At 43.1% G+C, this 18,415-nt stretch overlaps 1 protein-coding gene across 7 annotated transcripts in view; it reads left to right on the top strand.

Moving 5' to 3' along the window:
* RPAP1 (RNA polymerase II associated protein 1) overlaps nt 1–18,415 on the top strand; it is an 84,407-nt gene that overhangs the window by 25,117 nt on the left and 40,875 nt on the right. For all 7 annotated transcript variants that reach the window (XM_053284002.1, XM_053284007.1, XM_053284004.1 and 4 more), the window contains 5 exons: nt 2,982–3,168; nt 4,247–4,420; nt 6,218–6,457; nt 15,624–15,736; nt 16,817–16,915. In XM_053284002.1, the coding sequence (XP_053139977.1) occupies nt 2,982–3,168; nt 4,247–4,420; nt 6,218–6,457; nt 15,624–15,736; nt 16,817–16,915 (813 nt within the window). The remainder of the gene's footprint in view (nt 1–2,981; nt 3,169–4,246; nt 4,421–6,217; nt 6,458–15,623; nt 15,737–16,816; nt 16,916–18,415) is intronic.

Below are 18,415 nucleotides of genomic sequence, written 5' to 3'. Positions count from 1 at the left end.
GAGTCTTATAACTATTATAGTCATTATAACTATATAACTCAGAGTCTGGTTTCAAGGATACTTCTTGGGACTTGCTCTGTAGAATTTCAAAGACTAATTTATCTCATTATCTAAATTGGTTTCAGACTGGTTTCGGGCTTGGCTTCAGCATCAGAGCTGCCTTGTCATGCTGATGGGTAACCTATGGTGGGAGAGGGGCCAGAAGAGTGCAGCCCTGTTGGTTGTTCTCACACTCTTGGTAGTTTTTGATATTATATTGACCATGGTAACCTTGATAGGCTGCTCTGGCCTTGGGGGCACTGTGCTTCAGTGGTTCAGTCCCACTTGAATGGCCTATTCTAGAAGGTGGTGCTAGGAGACTCCTGCTTGGTCCTGCACCATTTATGTTAAGGATCCCATAGGATTCCACCTGATCCCTCATGCTTTTTAATACCTTCATGGAACTTCTGAGTGACGCTATTCATAGGTTTGGAGTCCACCAGCTTTGCTTCTTTTGCAGTGGAAGAGCTGAATTAGGGGTTTGAATCACTAAGAGAGTGGATGATGGCCAATAAACTGAAGTTTAGTTTTAATAATAATAATAATAATAATTATTATTATTATTCAATTTCTATACCGCCCTTCCAATAATGGCTCAGGGCGGTTTACAAAGAGAAATAACAAACAAATAAGATGGCTCCCTGTCCCCAAAGGGCTCACATTCTAAAAAGAAACATAAGACACACACCAGCAACAGTCACTGGAGGTACTGTGCTGGGGGTGGAGAGGGCCAGTTACTCTCCCCCTGCTAAATAAAGAGAATCACCACGGTAAAAGGTGCCTCTTTGCCCAGTTAGCAGGGGTAGTTTGTCTAAATATCACCTCCCTCGTCAGTCTCTTTTAAAAGATGTCTACCTTGTCTTTTTCAAAGGTTCAAGGCAGCTTTTGTAAAACAATAAGATAACAATGAAAATGACAATCGATTAAAAAACAGCTAAACAATAATTATCAGAAGGACATAAATTCATCACCACAATAAAACATTTATAATAAGTTCTAGTAAGAACTGATCTGCCTACTTTCCTTTCACTATCCCTGGACTAAATTTTGTCCAAATCAGGCAGTTCACAAGCTAGCCCACTTGTGCTTCAAACGTTCATTGGGGTGGATGACATCATCACAAACTACACCATTTAATTAATTTGGTCCAAATAGGTTCCCATCTGCACCTCAAATGTTCAAGTGTCTGCCATCTTGAATGGGGTGGATGACATCATCACAAACTACACCACTCGGGTGTCCCTATGTGTCACTCACTACAACTGTACCAAATGTGGTTCAGATTGCTTAGACAGTCCCCAAGTTAGCCCTCTTGCGGCTCAAACGTTCATGCATCCACCATCTTGGATTGGGGTAGATGACATCATTACAAACTACACCATTGAGTTGTGGGGATGTGCACAGAACCGTTTGGTGCTCCATTCTGGGAGTGCCGAACTGGTTCTGTGGACCGGTGTTCGAGCTGGTTTGGAGGGTGCATGCATGTGCGCGGGGGGGGGGGGTCTTTTTAAGGGGCAGGGGAGGTGCTGCCTACCAGCCCCTGCCCTGCCGCTTTCCCCCTGCTGGCACTCCCCCCACCCCCGCTGCCTGCTCTGCCTGCAATCCCAGTCAACGGTACACTGGAAATTGCTGACATATGTGCCATTTCCAGGATGCCGCTGATTGGGACTGCAGGGAGGCACACTACAGCCTTGCACGCCTGCTTTTTATGAGAGCACGGGGGGGCGGGACAGAGGGGCTGGCAGGTAGGCAGCGCCTCACCTGACCCTTAAAGGAACCCCCGCCCTCCCGGATGTGCACAGAACCAGTTCCATGCACATCCCTATTGAATTGTCGCTATGTGCCTCTACATCTATAGCAAATTTGGTTAAAATCAGTTATTAAACATTTGAGTTGCAAGTGGGAACCAGTTTGGACCAAATTTGGTACAGTTGTAGGGACACATAGGGACACCTCAAACGCATAGTTTGTGATGATGTCATCCACTCCAGTTCAAAATGGTGGATGTATGAATGTTTGACGTGCAAGTGGGCTAACTTTTGAATTGCCTAACTGATTTGGACCAAATTTAGTTCTGTGTAGGGATTATCAGTAGGCAGATTACTTCTTACTGGAATAACTTGTAAAATTATTTTGTTTGGGACTATGTTTGCTTGCAATTGGTGTCTTTTGCACCAAAATGCCAGTTTTTGTGTGCAGTGATGAACTATTTAACTGCCTTTTGTCAGTGATTCTGCCTGCATATTGAGATCTAGACTGACTCTGCTCTGTATGCTGTTGAGGACAGAGGCTCGGTTGGAATGCATGGGGGACAGATCCTTTTTGGTTGTGGCTGCCTGACTCTTGAATTTTACTATCTGCAGTCCATGCCAGCCTTAAGTAAAGTTTTAAAAACTTACCTGTTCTGCTAGTCTTTTAATGGTTGATTGGAGGAAGCCTCTAGAGGTGATGTATTAAAATTTTGCATTTGATGTATTATTGCCTGCTGTTCTGGTATTATTTGTGCTGAGAACTTTAATTGTGATTTTAAGTTTTGTGTGTGTGTGTGTGTGTGTGTGTGTGTGTGTGTGTGTATATATATATATATATATATATATATATATATATATATATATATATATAAATAAATAAATAAATAAAGCTGCCTTGGGGCTATTGCAAAGGGTAGTGAGAAAAATAAAATGAATACACTACATTGGTGTGGGCAGTGTTCAATAGTATACTAAGTGATTTTACAAACACATGGTAATCTTTGCCAATAGTGTGTACTCCAGAGAGGGATAGAGGAAAGTAGCCTGAATCGTAGAGTGTAGATGCTGAAGATTGCACATATTGATCTAATTGGATCAAGTTACAGGAAATGTTGATGAGCTGTGTTAGGTTACTTTGAAGACTGGGCGAAATGGAGAATGTTTACTTACTGTCTTGTTCTCTGTCTGCAGGCAAAACTGGCACCTGGCAGAAAAAGCATTTTTGCTCAGAAGATAGCTGCTAGGAGGGCAGCTGAAATGACACAGACATCTTCTCCAGCTCTTGATGAAGCAGGACAGACAAATGCAGGACAAGCTGCTCCAGCTGCTGCCTTACCTCATGAGGCCATGGAGGCACAATTCGACAAAGCTGAGGAAGGTGAATGTTGAAACATGTGGAACAAGGATTCACAAAGTACCCGTGGCCCCATGGCAGTCTTCAAAATGCATTTTTTGGAGAGGAACACAGAGAAGCAAACGGCTTTTTGGAAAACCTAGTGCTGCTGTTAATGGACTCAAGGGGTGTAGGACAAAATCTCCTGTGTTACATTGACTAGAAGTGGATTTGGTTGAGCTGTGTCCCTTTGTCAGGGCCCAAACAGCTGAATGTTTCAGCAACTGTCTGTGCTATCTTGGAGGCTTACCTCATACTTTGGGGAACAGAGGTGCAATCCCCTCACCTGCTCCCCTCCTGGCTGTGATATATAGGACTTACCACTTTTTTTGTCTAGCTAAACTCCTCTCAGATCTGGGCACTGATAAAGATAACTAGTAGTACTGTACAATCTCAGATTTCAGTTTCAGCCTCCTGTGGAAATTGCATGACTGACATGGGGGTGGGGGCAGGGGCGGGCAGGTAGGGAAAGACGCTGTGTTCAGGTACCATGAATTAGTTTTGTACCGTATTGTCCCCTTAAACACAACCCAGACTCCAACCATATCCCCCGCTTTCTGCCCTTGGCCAAGGAGAAGCCCTGCTGCAGGCTAACTGGCATTAAGGAGCCCTGCCAGAGAGCTGTATAGAACCTTGTTAATAAACCAGTTAGGTTACTGGTGCTTGTATGGATTCTGAATTCCATAGTTAAGTTCGACAGATGGCACAGGTATCTTCCCTTGGGACACAATAATAAGAGTAGCTTCACATTTTTATTTGTGTAAAGCATCCATTTTGCTCTTGGAGGGGTGAGCTTGTAAGTGTCAGGAAAGAAAAATAGCTATTTATTTCCCTCAGAAGAGCACCTTTAGATTTTTCTGTATCGTAAATCTTTATCTTTGGGAGTTACAGCATAAGAACAATAAATAATGATGTCAGTTCTGCAGCACCTTTCTCATAGATAAGCCACTGATTTAGGGAAAAGTGGGCCTAGATTAACTTTAGAGATAACTAAGTATTGTGCAGTATGTCTTCTCAGGACAGTTTATTTATAACTAGTGCTCATGTTGCTTTTGGTTTCTAGAGAAGTCTGTTGGAACTATACCAACTTGGCCTTGTATTGTCACTGGTGAGGGTCTTGGAAGCCTGACTGGTGAGCAGGAAGCCCGCAGGATCCACAAGGAGAATTTGGAGAGGCTGCAGTCCATGTCCAAAGATCAGATTTTGGAGGAGCAGAAACGAGTGCTGGCTCAATTAGGTATAAACAACTTGCTGACTCCCCCCAGCAGAATGCATAAGTTGGTAAATTGCAAATAACTCTGTATTTTATTAATTCATTAATCTATCTGGATTATTATCCCCCGCTGGTTTGAAGGATTGTGGCAGTTCCCAAACACCGTTAAAAGTAAAAAACATAGAATAAACTCTGCATCAAGGAGTGTTGTTTAAAGCACCCAAGTCGCTTCTCCTGTTATTATTTAGATAGAGAATTACTCCCATCAATTATTTCCATGTCTGAAAAGTTCCTGTTGGAATGCTTAATACACAATGCTGACTTCATAACAGGCTCATGAACTGCAAAGCTACTTTTGCAGTCTTGGTGCTTATGAGTCTGTTGGAGTTAGCTGCTTGTATTCTTATTCTTATTATTTTTGGACAGGATATGTCACTGGTATGAATGTGAGTCTGTAGTGGATATAACCCACCCTTTGTCTCAAAGCAAGCCCATGTGAGGGGAAGGAACAAATGCTGAATCGTCCCCTCTCTATGCTTTCACCCACAAGACTGCTCCCTAAAACTTTCCTGGTATATAATACGCTGCCACCACATGCACTTATCAAGAGTTTATTCCCCCCGGCTCTTGTGAATTTCCAGGGAAACTCTCCTTCTCTTACTATTGGAAAAGTACAAAAACCTTCCACATGCCGCATACACGTGATGAGAAACCTGGTAGAATGGCTGAACAATCAAAGTGAGACATGTGTTGCACCAGAGACAAAAACCCCTTTCCAGCCCCCCCCCTTCCTGAGTTAAAAATCCAATCAAGAGGCTGGTTAAAATTGCAAAGAACAAAAAGAAAAATAAACTTTATTCAAAATCCTACAGACTGCTTCCATCTGAGGCTTTCTCAGCTTTTAGTTACAAGTAAAAGCAACACTCAGCAGTTGCAGGAATACTTCAAAAAGCACCCTCAGATGATATTGGGACGGCATACTTTAAAAATCGTGGTTACCCAGTTGCATAGAACATAGATGCAAGAAAATACAAAAAGCACCTTTAAGAGTTTACAGAGACCTTTGCAATGCCCTAGTTGCAGAGTTGGGCTCAGGCTATTGTTTCTTAGCTTAGTTGCATTACTGACAGACAAACTTAGAACAATATCAGGGAAATGCAGAGCACACAAAACAAAGATAAGTTTCTGATGCAAACTGACTAGCAAACTGTTCTCTAGGCTAAATTTTCAGAAGCCAGAAACCCTGGCTTCCTTCCCCCTTGAATTCACTCCAAACTCCTGGAGAGAATTCAAGCTTCCTGCAATCCTGTGTCTCAAGGATCTGCAGATGTCCTTTCATGAGAGAATTCTCCAGGCTAGCTGTTGACCATGAGGCAGCAAAACTCCATTGCTCCTCATGAAGCCTTCTGCCTGACCTCTCTCACCTCCTGCCTAGCTGCTTCTAAAAAAAAAAAAGAGAGACACTTTTCTCTTCCAGAGAGAAGATAAAGACAGTTTTCTCTTCCAGCCTCATGGCCCTCTAGGTCCCACCCAGTGTGTGCTGAGTGGCTGATCCCTAGACTGTCAGTTAGGACAAGGTACACTTCCGGTTCACTCTTTACAGGAAAGGAAAGGCTGTTACTGGCTGATTGTTGGAGTCTTTACTGTGTAACCCCAAAATCAGCTCTCTATCAGATCAGCCTTTACCAGAAATGTAGTCATTGGTACATCTGAGTGAAAGCATTGAAATGTGGATTTTGGGGTTTGTTTTTTTAATCAAAGATAAACTTTAACATGGTGATGTTGCTGATTTGTTGATGGTTTTTAAAATAACTGTTCCAGATCCCAGTTTGGTTGCATTTTTGAAGTTGCGGTATGGTACTGACATAAAGCAGGAGGCAGAAGAAAAAATGGAACAAGAGGGGCCAAGAGAGCACATGCATCCAGAAGGGCAGCCAGAGCACCTGCACAAGGCAGGAGAAATGCTGAAGACTCCCTTGTTGCAGAAGCCAGACACAGAAGAGAAGCCAGATTTGGAGGACTCTGTAAGGACTGAGGCCCACACAAGGATGGATGTTGCAGGTGATAAAAGGTTGACTTTCTAGATCTTGATTTTAAAGCAAATTGCTAGGTTTCCAGATTGTATTGATTGTATTACAGGGCATTATTCATTGCCCAGTTGAGAGGCCAGGAATTTTCTTGTCAAATTTCGAGTGTTTATGGAATAACACTATTTTTGCTAATGGGCACCAAAGCATATTGAAGAACTAGGGAGATGTCGTCTGATGTGATTGGCTCCTAGGGGAACTACCATTTTTTATTCAAAGCCTAAGCAGAGTTTTTCTATATTTTTCTTTGCTGCTCTTGCATTTTTTTTCAGACAGAAAAGAGTGTGGCAATCAGAGATGTGGCTGCTGATGGAGTCACTCTGAATGGCACCTTCACTTCTTGGCAAGCTGTGTGTTCTTTGAGAACGATAAAAGTGTTGGCAGGTTTTTGTGTGTCTTTTGTTGCTGATTCATTCATAATATTACCCTTGCTGTGCCAAATGGCAGTGTTATCTGGTCCCTATGAATATGCACATTTAGGGGACATTTTTATTACTGTTGCTTTTGAGTTCGGTTTCTGCTTCTACTGAGTTTTTCTTGTCCAGAAGTTGTTGGCTCAGTCTATAAATACATCTTACTGCGAGATTATTCTGGATCAAGCTTTCTTTCTGACTTCTTGAAGCACAGGAGCAGCTATAGAATCATGAAGCTATAGAATCATCAATCCTCTTCTTGATGCAGGAAATCTAGAGATCAAGTATCCCCAACAGTTGATTTTCCAGCCTCTGCTCGAAGACCTCCAGTGAAGGAGAGAGCCCCTTCTTAGCAGAACTGGTTTCATTGTCAAACTGCTGTTACCATTAAGACGTTTATCCTAATGTTCAGCCATTATCTAATCTCCTGTAACTTGCCCATTAGCTATAACCCTTGCCTCTAGGGCAGCAAAGAACAAACCTTTGTCCTCTTCTATGCAATAGTCCATGATATATTTGAGGAGTGCTATCATGTCACCCAGACTAAACATACCCAGGACCTTTAATCTTTCCTCATGGGACTCATTTTCCTCTGACCTTCTTTGTTGCCATCCTCTGAAACCATTCCAGTTTGTCTGCATTCTTAAAGTATGGTACCTGAAGCAGAACTCCAGGTGAGGTTTGACTTGATAAGGTGGAGCCATTACTTTTTGTGATTTGGAAACCATGGTTATACTAATGTGACCTTCAAATCACTTTAGTCCTTTTTGTGTGGCTGCATTGCACTGCTGACTCCAATTCAGCTGCCCATCAACTGCTGTCTCAGTATCCTTTTCACATGCACTAAAGCCAAGCCAGGTGTGTCCATCATATACCTGTGCAATTTTGTTTTGCATAAATGTAGAACTCTGCATGAACTTAGGGTAATCAGGCTATATATAAGGGGCCCAGGCAGCACAGGAAGAATAAACCAGCTCTTTGTGTTTCAACAAGAGAGTGGACTTGTGAGATGGGGGAGCTGCTTAGACTATCCAGGGTGAAATGTAGGAAGAGGGAGAGGAACATGCTAGTGCCAGTAGGTGCTTGTGCCATTGTGGTCTTGGGTTAAGATAAGTTGGAGAATGATTGAGTTAGAAAACAAAGCTGTGATGGGACCTACACAATGATTGTTGTTGAGGTGTCCTTACACTTCGTAGTATCCTTACTTAGTATTGTGGGAGTTGCTAATGCCAGTAAGAGGATGGTTATAAAACTGAGGTGTTTTAAACGGAATGTGCAACAAACTTAAGACCTTTTCAGTGAGTCCTGAAGCTTCTTGAGACTAGCTGGAGTATTAAGATTTTATTTCCCCATGAGGGTGAGCCTATATGATTTAAGAAGCTTGTATTTAGCTGATATTTTCCTCACCATGGAGTATGTAAGCTTAAGAAGCACACTGCTTTTAGGTATAAGTTGACTGGCAAGCTGTGAGGCCCCCTGTTTTCCATCTTCTTCAAACTGGAGAGAGGGAGCTAATAAAAGGCATATGTCATAGGAATTATAGTATTTGAGTTGCTTACAAATAGGAGAGGAACCTTCTGCTTGAGCTTCTGTTCTGCTGCTGATGTGGATGAGATTTCTGCAGTATTCTAAGATCAATATCCTTTGTGTTCTTGCCATATCTTTAGGTCAGTTCTGTTTCCTGTGCCTCAGTGAACTTGCTGGTACGTCCAGATTGAGTTACTTGCAGACAGCTGTTCTTGCTTGAAGGACAGCCAGGTGTAGCATTCATAACCTTTTCTGTCCTCACACAAGGAAGTCATAAAAAATGAAGATGCACACCCCACAGTTCAGCATAGTGACCTTCTGGAAAAGAAGTTTTGTTTATACTGCACAATGCAGCATTGTCTCTTGCTTTACAGAGTGGCATAAGCAAAGACAGCTCCTGACTTTGCAGGGGTTCACATTTGAATGTTGTCAGTGTTGGGTGTCAACAGAGAGAGGAAAGAAAGAGCAACAAGGAAGGAATGGTGAGGAAACGCAGTCAAACATACTTAGTCTTCATTTCAGTTGTGGACATGAACTCAGAAGTCAAGGCAAAGACTTCACAGTCTTTGTATGTAGACTTCTTGATACAAAGCAGTGATTACTTTCTGGATCTTGCCCTTTGGCCCCTTGCATCAGCATCATGTTACAATAAAGGAAAAGCTTGTTTTTGCCTGAAGTCAACCTGAACAACTTCTGACCTAATGAAATCTCCCAGCCGGATCTGGTAGAGTAATTCCTCACCAACCATGAGGGTTCTGTTCTGGGAAAACCTCGCGGTTGGTGAATTTGCGGTTGGTGAGCCATTGAAAAGCATTGGAAACAGGGTTAGGGGAATCTCAGTCACGAAAATAAAAGAAAAAATGAAAAAAAAATTGTGAGAAATCACCAAGAGTCAGCAAGAGGGGTGAAGGGGGAAAACCTCCCCCCATCACAACAAATCTCGCTAAACCACAGATACTCGGGTCACAGTTGGTGAGACCTGTCACAGTTTCCCAATCATGGATACTCAAAACTGCAGTTGGCAAGGGATGACTGTAGTTTATCAGGACATAATTAACCTCTTGCTTTTGTTGCCTACGTAGGACTGCAAAAACAAGAGGCTTCCCAAAGCCCTGACAAGCCTCAATACATGGCTAGTAGGATGCATCAGCCTTGGCCATGGTCTGAGGGTGCATTATAAAGTCACCTTGCTGAAACAAGATCTAGATCTGGTCAGTGCCGGGATGGCTGTCCACTGGGAACCCCATAGAGACTACCTTGATTTACATCATAGAAGAAAGACAGGATATAGGTATAATAAATAAATACAGTCATGCCTTTCCAACTGCAGTTTTCCCAGTTTTGAGTATCCAAGACTGGGAAGTTATATCTGCGGTTTGGCAAGATTTTTTGTAATTGTGTGTGTGTGGGGTGGGTGGGTGGGAGGGTTCCACAGTTCTTTGGGGTTTAGGGGTGAATTTGGGGGGGTTCTCCCTCCTCTTGCTAACCTTGGTGATTTCAAGGGATTCCGGGTGATTTGGGGTGGGTTTTGTGCATTTTTTTCTTTTATTTTCACGATTGCAATTCCCCTAACACCCTGTTTCCAAGGCTTTTCAATGGCTCACCAACCACGAGGTTTTCCTGGAATGGAACCCTCGTGGTTGGCAAGGGATGACTGTACACCAGATTGCTGGTACAGTGTAGTGACTAAAAGGCTGAGCTATAAATCAAAGTCCTCTGTTGGAATCTTACCTTTGTAATGAATTTGCCAGGCAAGCTGCTCCCTTTAAGCCTTGGCCTCGTCATCTGCCATGTGAGGAGAATACTCGCCTAATGCCTTTTATTTTATTTTATTTCTTTTCTTTTCTTTTATAAACCGCCCCATCCGAGGGCTCTGGGCGTTGCACAACCAGTTTAAAAAACATAAAAACAAACATCGTTTAAAACACATTATTTAAAACAATATAAAAACAATTTTAACACAATTTAAAACCAATTAAAATGCTTAAAAACAATTTAAAACCTTGTTTTTAAATTGTTGTAAGGATTCCAACAAGATAATACATGTGAAGTGTTTTGAACACTCACAAACTTTACAAATGCAAAGTATTAGTATTATCATATAAATTAATGAGCAGTTGTGCTCTTAAACTTCAGTTCAGACCTTTTTGCTTGTAGCTATATTCATTCCATTCCATTCCTCCACTCTCTTTGTTTACCTCTCTTCTTGTGTGTTTAGCTCTCAATTCCTCCTCCATTACTGCCCATCACTTCTTACTCCCTCGCTGTTTTCTTCTCTGATCCTTTGTTAAGCTGCATTCTCTGGGTCTCAGTGCTGCATGGAGGCTGCTTAATGAGATCTTTGAATCTCTTTTGGATCTGAGCAGTGTGGTTTGGTGAGATAACGGTGTTGTGTACTGTGTTCTTGTTGAGAGAGCAGTATTAATGTGCAAGAAGAGAGAGAAGGCAGGCAGGTGGATTAGCACTTCCAAAACAGTGTGTCTTCCCTCCTCCCCAGTTCTTGTTTCTTGACCACATTTCCACCTTCCTCTCATTCCTTTTCTGCACTGGGTTTTTAATTTTTAGCACTCCAATGCTATAATAATGCATATGGTGTGCGACTTTAAGTGAGATTATATTGTTCCCTCTGCACCGAGAGAAAGCAGTCTTTCAAGCCAAACAGTCTTCAAGAGGAGGAGAGCAATCGGTAACAGAGGACTGATGAAATGGCATATCAGGATAGGGGTGTGTCAGGAAAAATGGAATTTGATTTGGGGCAAAAAGGTTTGTTGGACTAAGAGGGTGATTTTTGTGTGTGGGGTGACTTAGTATATCACCGAAGAGAGAGGAGCAATTATACAAATCAATGAAGCTTTTCAAGCCGCCTGAGGTTACGCGTGCAGCACATTGTACCCAGCCGGAGATGTAATATTAATTTTGCATTAGCACTTAGCATTGGAAAGCTGCCACTGTTGATACAAGGAGTAAATTTGTCATGAATTAACTAGCAACAGCCGTGATTCCTGAGGAAAGAGGGCAGTTTGCTCTTGCAACAGGAAGAGAACAGTTCAGTCACGCTAAAAAACTCAGTTTTAATGATACGGAAGGGAGGCTTTCAGTGTTCCCTCTAACAGGGTTTCCCAGATGTTGCTGACTGCAACTCCCATAAAGGATCTCCGAACCGGTTCCATGCACATCCCTACCGAGGAGCAACTTTACCCTGGCTTTCCCATGTCTAAATCCAACACTGTCTGTCTATACTGCATCACACTGATTCTTGCATCTTGAAGTAGCAATGCGCTTGTAGGCATAACTTGAAACCTAGAAGCTTCTCTGGTAGGGTTTGCAGAGGCCATTTCTGGACCTCATTTTCTACCTGATGTGCTTCATTAAGTCATTATGAAGGAGATAAATATGTTCCCGAATCTCACTAAAGGAAGTCCAGAACTAGCAGATGTGGTGATACAGCTTGGTGGGCTGTGCTTGTAAAATAGTGTGTGCGGGGTGGGGGGAGGTGAGCCAAACTGCCGGAAATGGCACTATAGGCTGACTGTATGTTTCCAACCCCAGTATGAAAAACAAAACATAAGCTTGGAAAGGTTCAGTGCATATTCACCATCCAAGCTGTCAGCTTGTGTTTCTATAAAGGGGTTTCTCAGCAATTGAACAATCTGCTGCCGCCCTAGAATATGTATCAGTCTTTTTTCTTCTTCCTGTTGACAAGATTGCAATACTAGTGTCTGATGATACACATTACTAATCCTATTCAGAGCATGATTTAATCAGCCCTCTCCATTTAGTGATTAATGGGGGAGGGGGACAAATACTTGCTGAATTACAAATGCCAGAAGAGTTGAGTTTCCACTGATTTCTGCTTCCGCCTGCTTCACACCCACCACCCTGGTGTGTTCATTCTTCACTCCATCATTTTACAGTGGTTTTTTTTTTTTAAGTGCATTTAACACAATGTGGGCCATACTGAAGTTTATTACTGATGTGGGTAATGGAACCACGAGTAACAAGGCATTAAGGCTATGGGGAAATGGGGAGGGATTAGGTTCTAGGGAGCAGAGAAAAATCCAAAAAAACACCCCCCAGAACATTCCAGAAATTACTGCGGTGTGCTCCGTGGGTCCCTCATGTGCCCAGAAATGCCCTCCAAAGAAAAAAATTGCAGGGGAAAGTCCTATTTTTTTGAAGCAACAAACCATAAATGGCTCCTTGAGACAAAATGGAGGATGGAAATGAACTCCACGATCACTTCCGGCCCTCTAGGAGCTGTAGATATGTGGGTTTTCATCCTATCGTATCCGCAGATACTGGAAATGGGTGTCTGTTAGACACCCTGCGGATACATGGAACCATATAATAAGGTTCTCCTATACTATATTATACAGTATTAAAATTATGAATAAAATAAATGCAAAATAAAGTAATAATCTACCAACTGGAATATACAGTAAAGAGCAAGCAGCAGCATCAATTGGCGGCAAGGGGGGGGGAACTAGGCAGTACATTTAAAGCATGTTGGAATCCTGTGCTTGGGATCCCCCATGTCTTTTTCTATATACTAAACAGTTGAGGGCGCGTGGTCCTGAATGTGGAGCTGGCTCATTGGGATGAGGGGCTTTAGTCCTTTCCCCATGGACCATATTCCACTGAAAATTGTGTCATCAGAAGCTGGTATTTGCTTCTTAAAATAGCCGTTTTTGAGGGCTGAGTTTCAGTGGGGGGAATGGTATGGCATAATTCCATTTGAAAACCCAGGATTCCAACACCCCTTATTGTCTAGTTTGACTCTCAGTAACCAGAAAGTGCCTTTGTGTATATAAACTTGTCTTCACTTGCTGGTGGAAGTAGAGGAGGATACGTGCCTTGATCCACTGCAGGTGTTTCAAAAAGATTATTTCTGGTAGCCCTGTAAGTTACCATCTGGGAGTACTCAGAACAGTAAAACAAAGAAACAAAACCAAAACCCCACAAGGTAAGGGTTGAAAATAAGCTGCAATCTGCCTGCGCAGTACATCTTCTCAAGCTTTTAAAAACTTGATTTGGATCTTACTCCATCGCTGCTTACTTATTAACAAACCCTTTCTCCTAGGAAAAATGCTTAGTTAACTTGGTAGATTAAAAATTCTAGGTAACTTAAGAGGTGGTCAGAGGGTTCTCATCCTTCCTTCCTTCCTTCCTTCCTTCCTTCCTTCCTTCCTTCCTTCCTTGTTCTCTTTACTGCCTAGTCTATAATAATTGATCTCCTTGATGTTCAGGCCTTCCAAAGACATATTGGCTGTTGTCACAGTCTCCTGTGTAGTTGCTGTTGAACCAGGATGTCTGAAGAAAAAACCAAAATAATTAAAAATAATTAAAAACAATTGCTCTGGCCTTTTATGGGGTACCAAGATTCTAAACTACTGTGGGCAAGATTGCAAAATAAATAAATAAATAAATAGTAGCATCCCTGTTTGACAAGACTTTCCGGGTGAAATGACACTGAAATAACACCCTTGTCTGGGTAACCCTTCTAGGCTTACTCTTTAACACATTTACTTTCTAGATCACTGTAGTTCAGTGGTATGTGTACCGCTAATGGTAACTCACAGTATGGTGGGTGGAAACTTGGCCACACCTCTGTGGTGGCCGCATGCCTCTATTCCTGATCTGACTGCATTGGAAGTGGAGATGGCTGGTGTAGCCGTCTGAGGTGGTGACTATCCTGAATCAGTGCTTGGATGCAGTAATGGACTGGATGAGGGTGAACAAGTTGAGACTCATCCAGACAAGACAGAAGTACTGTCGGTTGGTGATTCCTCTGCCCGGTTGCATAATGATCAGCATGTTCTAGATAGACTTGCACTGCCCCTGAAGGACCCTGTTCTCCGTCTGGGGGTGCTCAACAATCCTGCATTGTCACCAGAGACTTAAGTGGCCTCTGGCTTGGAGCACCCTTTATCAGCTTTGGCGGATATGCCAGCTGCGACTGTACCTGGATAGAGATAGCTTGGCCACAGTTACTCATGCTCTGGTAACTTCTTGCTTAGATTACTGCAGTTCATTATACATGAGGCTACCTTTGAAAATGGCCTAGAAATTACAGCTGGTACAAAATAGGATTGCAAAATTATTAACTGGGATTAATCATATTATGCCAGTGCTTAGTCAGCTGCACTGGCTCCCAGTCTGCTTCCGGGCTCAACTCAAGGTGCTGGTTTTAACCTTTATAGTCCTAAATGGCTTGGGACCTGGTTACCTCAGAGAGAGACTTGCCTCATATGTCCCAGTTAAGACCTTAAGGATCTTCTTTGCAGGCCCTGCTCCAAGTGCCCCTGCTGAATGAGGTGAAGCGGGTGGCTATAGGGAGAGGGGCTTTTCGATGGTTGCACCCCATTTGTGAAGTAGCCTCCCTAGTGAGGTTCACCTGGCACTATCACTTCGTTCTTTTAGATGCCAGGTGAAGACCTTTCTGTTCATTAAGGCTTCAAAAACTGATTTTAAAACAAAAACCAAGTTTTTAAATTGTTTTGTATTGTTGGGATTTTATGTGTTCTGAGAAGTAGCAGTCCATTGACAGCAAGACGTAGCTGGACAGTGGCCTGACTGTTCAAAAGAAGCACAGATTAGGTAAAGTTGAAATGACAGTACAGAACAGAGGAGATGTCAGGAGGCAGTAGCAACTAGAGAAGCCTCTCCCTCATTGCAGGGATAACTGTGTGGATAGCTGCCCACTCCTGCTTATGGCAGCTGTCTCCTATGGCAGTGGTACTCATGAAAATGGTACTTGTATTTATTTTAAAATATAAATATGAGTATAAAGGAAAAGGTTGGAACGCTCTTTCCTAGATTCTCTCCTCAGTATCTTTGTTTTCAGGTTCTCTTCTTATAGGTGTTGCTGGAGTGCATTTTAAATCTTTAGTCTTATTTTTCTCCTCTTGACTTTTAAGCTCATTGTATTCATTTCACGTCCAAGTTGATATTCAGCTCATCTTCACTTCATCAGTGAATTTCATTAATGGCAGCATTCAGTTCGTTTTTAGATCTTATGGGAGATTAAATTTTTGTCAGATCTTTGTTTATATATTGAAGACTCAATTTCAATATTTCCCCCACTTTGTTGTGAAAAAAGCAGCATCTGAAGCACTTTGCACTGCTAAAAATGTTGGCAAAGAAAGTGATGTGCTCTCTTCATGTCCATGAAGAGCATTCTTTTTCTGTCTGTCTTAAAAGATGACCTTCCTGTGAAGCCTCAAAAAGAATGGCTCCACATGGACAATGTGGAGTTTGAGAAGCTGGAGTGGATGAAGGACCTTCCGCAGCCTCGTCAGAGGAAAACCAGAAAGGTTAGAAGAATTAAAATGCAGTTCTTTTTCTCTCTTTTCTCTTCCACCACCTCTTCCGCTACTAATATGCAATGAGACTGCAAAGTCACTGTCAAGTACTATACTTACCTGAATCCAAGACTAGTTTTTTTTCCAAGCAAGGTTAGCAATTGGGGGTTTGTCTTAAATTCAGAGTCCTCTTCCTTTCAGGTAAATATAGTTAACCTATATTTAACCTCTATTTTTAAGGGGATCTTCTTCAATTCAGAGTAATCTTCTATTGGGTAAATACGGTAGATGCATTTGAGCTGATGTTTAACTAGGGTAGGTTTAGCATTGTGGCTAAAACTGAGTTGCAAATTGTGACTAGTGGTGTGCACAGAACCGGCATCTGCTGGTTCAGAGGTGGGGCGGGGGGATCTTTTTAAGGACGTGGGGGAGGGTGCTCTTTTTGCTCCTGCTGCACTTTCCCTGCTAGTGTTGCCTTTTTGAATGGTCTGGCGAGGTGGCAGTGTACCTCCTTGCCTCTTCAGACTGGAAGTCGCCGCTGTGACGTGCACATGCACAGCAGCAACTTCTGGTCACTTCCGGTCTGAGGAGGCACTGGGGCAGCAAGGAGGTATGCTGCCGCCCCGCTGGACAATTTTAAAAGACAGTGCTGGCGGGAGCAATGCAGCGGGAGGGGTCTGAGCAACCTCCCCCACCCTTAAAGGGATTCCCCTACCGCTTTTGAACCGGCTGAAGTGTCGGTCTTTCAAACCGGTTCGGAGGCCCATAAAGGGCCTCTGAACCGGTTCCGTGCACATCCCTAATCAGGACATCCCTGTCAGAATATATGTATGTATTATATTTGAAAGTTGAACCTCTGACCTTCAAGGTCCTCTCATATGAAGTGCATTCTAGAAGTCAAGGCACACATTTTCATCCAATTAAATCATTCACACTCCCTTTTCCTAGAACATGTGATCAGGGGAGGGTTGCAAAAGTAGGTGTGGGTAACAGGGTTAGGATATATACATTCTACTAGATGCGAGCAGCTAAGTTTAAAGGGCTGGATGGCATGGTGGGGGAACAGAATTACCTTCTATTCTTCCTCTATAGGGGATGCAAGCACGCTTCAGTCTGAAAGGAGAACTTATTCCCCCAGATAAAGACTTCCCTACACACATGGGCCTGCACCATCACGGAGAGGAAGCAGATGTAAGGAAAAACTGTTTTAGAACACAAGTGTATATTTGCTGTTACTTAGCATGTTTGACTCCTGGCAATCTTTCTGCTTTTAATCTTGGGCTAGATAATTTGAAAAAGCAAGTTGATGATTAGTGATGCTGCACTGAGACAATATACATTAGTGCTTAAGAAGAAGAAGAAACAACAGAGAAAAAAATTGCTTTACCTGAAAGTTGTACTATGAGATCAGGAAGATCCCCCCACAATCATGTTAGATATTGAAAAATCTCCCCACTTTCCTCGTGGGGCATTAGGGATTATCTGAACGAGGGTTAGGATGTTGGATGGGGCAATAGAGCTTACTGGTGAAAGGTTTTCTTGTGAATACTTTGTTATAGGTGCATAGGGAGCTTACTGGTGGCTGTAGGACAAGGTCTTGTCCTTCTTCATAGATTATTGTGCACGTGTTGGCATGCATGTGCCCAAGCCACACCCCCTGCATCCATATCAGATGCAGGAGGTGTGGTCTGTGCCAGGACGGGGCTATTCAGGTCCTTTGCAAAGTTCCCCCTCAATCAATGGTTCACTGAATCACTGACTAGGAGCTCCTTTCTCTGCCTCGCATTCAGGGGCTATTCAGCCCCATCCAGGCACTGACCATGCCCCCTCATCGACATGGACATGGGGAGTGGCCACTAGGGGTTCTTCTCAGCCAGCATTTCATTGAAATGCTGGCTGGCTTAGTCCCTCGCCCCCCACCTTGCAAAGATCGAGGCAGGGGGAAAAATAACCCTGAGCCCGCCAGCATTTCAGTGAAACACTGGCTAGAAAGGAGAGGGGTGTGCCCCACGCTCCCTGCCTGCAAACTCACTGGCTGGGTGCAGGAGCAGGGGTGTGCTCTCAGCATAAGGGTGCCTTGGCAGCTCTCCTAGAGTACCGAAGGATGCTTGCTCCCCCTCCCACACACACACACACTGGTTTGGTATTTACTCAGAGTCTGGCTGAAATAATGGAAAGGAATTCCTATCTTAGCCTTGGTCTGATTGTGTAGTGATCCAGATATATTTCCCAGCCTTTAGTACATATACCTTGTTGACCTTGCTGTCTGCATTTCCTACTAGACCTATCCCTGTGGCCCAGTCCTCATGTCTGTTGGAAACATGGAGAGGGAATGGAACTGCAGTTCCTGACCTTTGCACATTGAGTGAGAATGGGCTGTACGTGCACGGGTACAGCCCATTCTCACCTGCTGCCCAATGTATTGAGGCAACTTCAGTGGCTGCGGTTCTCTCTCTCCATGCATTTGAACATGTGAACCTGCACTGTGGGGCCTACTGTGGTCTGGACTGAGTAGTGGAATTGGCAGAAGAATGGTTTTGCCTGGCTGATATGTTGACTGTGTGTGCTCCTTTCAGATGTTTTAGTCAGATGAGGGGATGGCCTCTCATCTGTAACTTGGAAATAAGTAGTTATAGAAGTCATCTTATGCAGTCATCTTTTACTTAATGATTCTGTTTTGGATGTGTGTTC

This window comes from Hemicordylus capensis, chromosome 1 (genome assembly GCF_027244095.1).
Source record: "Hemicordylus capensis ecotype Gifberg chromosome 1, rHemCap1.1.pri, whole genome shotgun sequence".
Lineage (NCBI taxonomy): Eukaryota > Metazoa > Chordata > Lepidosauria > Squamata > Cordylidae > Hemicordylus > Hemicordylus capensis.
Note: the sequence above shows the minus strand (reverse complement) of the source record. Positions and strands in the feature narration are given on the sequence as shown.